Source organism: Trypanosoma conorhini (assembly GCF_003719485.1).
Source record: "Trypanosoma conorhini strain 025E chromosome Unknown Tco_14.4_contig_00553, whole genome shotgun sequence".
In the NCBI taxonomy this organism is placed as follows: domain Eukaryota; phylum Euglenozoa; class Kinetoplastea; order Trypanosomatida; family Trypanosomatidae; genus Trypanosoma; species Trypanosoma conorhini.
This window is the reverse complement of record NW_021704639.1, coordinates 1-4,228: the sequence shown is the minus strand read 5'-3', so window position 1 is coordinate 4,228 and position 4,228 is coordinate 1. Positions and strand designations below refer to the sequence as shown.

The following is a 4,228-nucleotide window of genomic DNA, read 5'->3' as shown; positions in this document are numbered from 1 at the left end:
GAGAGAGAGAGAGAGAGGGGCTCCGCAGCCCACACGACGACGACAGGAGGGAGAGAAGACGGGGAATTTTTTTGCACCTAATGACGCCTGCGTCTTTACGTGTTGGCAGTCCGCGCTTTTTTGTTTCCGTTTCACTTTTCCTTCGCCTTTCCGCAGGTGATGGGATGTGCTGCGCGCAGCGGCCTCGCGGGTGCTTCCTTTTTTTTTATTGTTGTCTGTCTGCCTGTGTGTCTGAGCCCGCGGAGATTTCAAGCGGATCATCTTCCGGGGAGCGGTGGGTGGTGGAAGGCAGCGGAGGAGGAGGAGGCAAGAGAAGAAAATAAAAGGCAAGCAAAAATAAAAAAACAAAATAAAATAAAAGGCAACGGAGCCACTCTGAGAGCGGGCGAGCCGGGGGAGGAGCGACACCGCCGGGATCGCACTGTACGCCGCACACGCGTTGGGTCCCTCACGCGCGCATGCCTGAGTTGCCTGTCGCCGCTGCCCCCAGCAGCGACGCCTCACGGCAAGAGGCGACAAGCTTTCGGGTGAAGTTGGGGGACGCCGCCCACGCCGCTCCCGGCACAGCTCGGGACAAGGCCAGCACGGCAGACAGGGGACGCCATGCTCCGCCGCCGTCGTCGGGTTTGGGCGCAGCGGGCGTGGCCCCGACGGAGATGGAGTTTGCTGCGAGGGTGACCCTGGTGAATGCACTCTCGGAGGCCTACACTTCCACCGGGTATCCAACGGTCGCCAACTCCAACACGCCCCATGCGAGTGTCTATGGAGCCTTTGTGGAGCTGCGGAATCCCTCGCTGCGCAGCCTCACGTTGCCGCCAGACGAGACACTCGTCGTTGACCCGCCCACTCAGCGGAGCCGCGACAGCGGAGCCGGCACGTGTCGGCCACTGCTGCGTGTGGTGTGGAAGCGTGGCTCCCACCTCTTCGACGCCCGGGCGGCAACGGCGGCGGCGGCAGCGGGTGCTACACCGAAGTTGTCCTCCCTGTGCAGTCCAAAGACGCCGGCGTGCTTTGTCCCCCCCAGAGCAGCTCCAGCGGCCTCCTTGAGGCATCTTCAGCAATTTCCTGACGGAATCCACGACGTGCAGACCTCGCCGCGAATGAGTGGGCTGCTCCTTGGCCTTCCGCAGACCGTCGCAACGCCCTCCTGCGCTCCCCGCGCAACCAGTCCGGTGGACGGTGTTGTCTCTAGCACCAACGGCACACGTCCAGGGGAAGAGGGCGACAGGGCAGAAAAGAACACTCCGGCGGCGCCACGGTCGAGGCCGCAGCCTCCGTTCTCTCCTCCTGAGGAGCCTCCGCTGGAGAGTGCCCCGGTGCAGCTGACACTGGTCACGGCCAGCAGCTTTAACCACCTCACCACGTACGCCGTCAAACACCAAGGAGGAAGCGTGCTGGCGGCGGTTCCGCTACAGACGCTGGTGGCCTCGTTAACCCCACGGAGGATCACTGCGCATTGCCCGTTTCTTCTTGGCACGACTGTGGGTGAGACGTACACGCCACCTGGCCTTCCCATCGACGCAGCGCAGCATACACTGCGCGGTGGCGAGCCAAAAGAGCCAAGCAATAGTTTTATGTTTCGCAAGCCTGCAAATCTCACGGCGCAGGGATCACCAGAGGGAATAGAACTCTTACTTGAGCGAAATCGAGCAGCGTGGGCGAGGGGCGACGACGGGGATGCGATGGCGGTTGCGACAGAGTGCATTGCGGTAGAACCGTTTATACTGATTGGAAACCAAGGTGGAGATTTGCTTATCTTTAGCATGTTTGAGCGGAAGGTTGTGCAGCGTCTTAATTTTGCAGGCGGGGTAAGCGGAGGAAGCAGCGGGGATGCCGCCAGTGTGACGCCCAAGCAGGTTGTAAATGTTCCAGTCTCGTGCATCACAGAACTGGAATGTGGGCTGGAAAAACTTCTGACCCTAATGTTTGAGCGTGCTGGGATGCGTAGGACGCGGGATGGAAATGGTTTTACGTCTCCATTCGGGAACACGGAGGGATTCCCGCCCTCCGTGTTTGCCGTTGGATTCGCCAATGGGCAGGTGCTGCTTGTATGTGTGACGCTGGAGGGGGCCTGGCTAAGCCGACTTCTCTCTTCCTTTGGACACAGGCCTGTGCAGGCGATAGCGATGCAGTTGCCGCACTTTCTTAAGCGGCTGTGGTCTGAAGATGCAGCGGCAATGCCTGTTGCTTGGGCACCACCACCACCGCCAGAGAGACGGCGGGAGAAGGGGTCTTTCCCTGCGAGTGTGACGTGTGTGACTGCGGAAACTCTCCTTGCGGGTGAGGACGGCGGTATTGCGGCGATCTCCTGCAACGGCGGAACGCTGCGCCTAGTCAAGGCGCTCGACATTGAGGCCGAGCTCTGTCAAATCACCGCTTTTGAAAACAACTCCGCTGGAGGCTTTTTGGCCGTGCAGTGGATCCCCAGCCACGCCGACGCCGCCCTCTGCCCGGACCTTCTCGTCGCCACCAACGAGGACGACTCCATCACGGTGTACCAGCTATCCCACCTCGGCGGGAGGAACAAAAACGGCAGCGGCAGACCAAACCGGGCCTCCAAGGCGCTGTTAATGGAGGATTTAGAAGTAATGTCGCCTGTCCTGCAGACACTGTCGTTCGTCGCGTATTCGCAGGCTGTGAAGGATGGCGTTGTGCGTGTTGCGCGGCGATGCTTTCATCGCTCTTGGGTGGGCGACCTCTGTGCCCTGCCGCTTCCGTCACGCGGTCACCTGTTGGTTGCCACCTCGTACGACGGTCGCAGCTCCTTCTGGCCTCTCTGCTGTGAGGACGCGGCCTCTTCTGCCGATGCCCCCGATGCCACACCGCTTCACACCGTCGAACCGCACATTCAGGAGTGTTTTCATGGGTGCTTTCACCAGGACGCCAACGGTGCGTGCGTTATCCCGCAGCGGTTAGACGATTGCATCTCAGCTGAGCCATCCGCTGCTGTGACGCTGCACACTGACCATACCGTTCGCTGTATTGCCTGCGGGGCTGGGCGCAACCAATTTCTCGTTTCCCTGTGCCTTCGCGGGCGAGTGAAGTTTTGGGAGGTGAGAGCGGTTTCGAAGTAGGTGGCAACCCTTTGCCTTGCCTTTATCGCGTCTCCAGGTGATGACCGCTTCAAGAGAGAACTAATGAATAAAACGCGTGGTGGCGGCGTCGGTGGTCATGTTGGCCAGGAGCTTCCTTCTGCTTGTCTCGTCTCTCTTTCTCTATCTCTTAAAAAAAAAAAAAACTGTTTTTGCTTTGTTTGCACCACCTCCTTCGACGCCTCCCTTTACGCATCTTGGCTTTTTCGCCCCTAACGGCGTCGTGCCTCAATTTGCGTGCGGCGCATGGCTGGGTGTGGCGAGGAAGGATAACACGGATGGGGAGGAAAGGGCGAACACACTTCACTTTTCTCTGCATTGCGAAGGATAGCAGAGTTTGCTGGCGTTGTGGGCTGGCAGGTCTTTTTTTTTGTTGTTGTTGTTGTTCTGGACGCGTGCCCCGGCTGTAGGGATTATGGCATCGTGACTGGTGGCTGATTGATTGGAGGGGGGGCTTGGTTTGACTTTGCCCTCTTCTTTTTTCCCCTCTAGGATGCATCATCGCCCTTGCCCTAGGGATGCATTGCGGGTGGGTTCGGTGTGCAAGCGGAGTACAAACCAAGGGCCCATGCGTTGTTTCTGATGCCTGGAAGGAGCTGGGGGCATGTGGTGACGCCATCACGGCATGCTGCTGCAGGTGTTACCCACATTTTACTATTGTCACTGTTTTTTGTTGTTTCCGTCTTGTAGAATCCAGTGGAAGGACTGTGCGTCCAGCTGGGGCCAAGGGAGTAGGTGCCGTGTGACGTACTTAACTCTCCGTCCCTGTTTATGCAAGGGATACTTGTTTTTTTCTTCTTTTTCCGTTTTTTTGCTCTTCAAACATCCCGTTGGTGTAGGGGCGGCGGCTGCCGTTCTTTTCGCTCTGCTTCTCTCTTCGCCACCACCACAACTGCGACTACTGCCACCACCGGCCCTCTCCACGCGGAGAAGAGGGAGCGGGCGGTTGCGGTTGCGGGGGACTTTACAGACTCCCGCCTGGTGAATGCGTGGCGGGGGGCGCTGCTTTCTTGGCCGCCGGGCCCTTGAAGTCGTCTTGTTTGTACTGTGCGTGCGTGCGGAGTGCTGAGAGCGCCCCGCGGCAAACCGCTGTGACTCCTCCCCACCTTGCTTCTCCCTCCCTCCCTCCCTCCCTC

At 59.2% G+C, this 4,228-nt stretch overlaps 1 protein-coding gene across 1 annotated transcript, besides 7 other annotated features; it reads left to right on the top strand.

Annotated features, from left to right (window-relative positions):
- Positions 1–17: a microsatellite.
- A 98-nt stretch (positions 18–115) lies between these two features.
- Positions 116–150: a sequence feature (A-rich).
- Positions 151–209: 59 nt separating this feature from the next.
- Positions 210–234: a microsatellite.
- A 79-nt stretch (positions 235–313) lies between these two features.
- Positions 314–360: a microsatellite.
- Positions 361–458: 98 nt separating this feature from the next.
- Tco025E_07301 (uncharacterized protein) lies at positions 459–3,074 on the top strand (the record flags this gene model as incomplete). The annotated part of the gene is made up of 1 exon (XM_029374167.1): positions 459–3,074. The coding sequence occupies one exon, from the start codon at positions 459–461 to the stop codon at positions 3,072–3,074; it is 2,616 nt and encodes an 871-aa protein (XP_029225736.1).
- Positions 3,075–3,187: 113 nt separating this feature from the next.
- Positions 3,188–3,224: a sequence feature (GA-rich).
- A 232-nt stretch (positions 3,225–3,456) lies between these two features.
- Positions 3,457–3,479: a microsatellite.
- Positions 3,480–4,189: 710 nt separating this feature from the next.
- Positions 4,190–4,228: a sequence feature (GA-rich).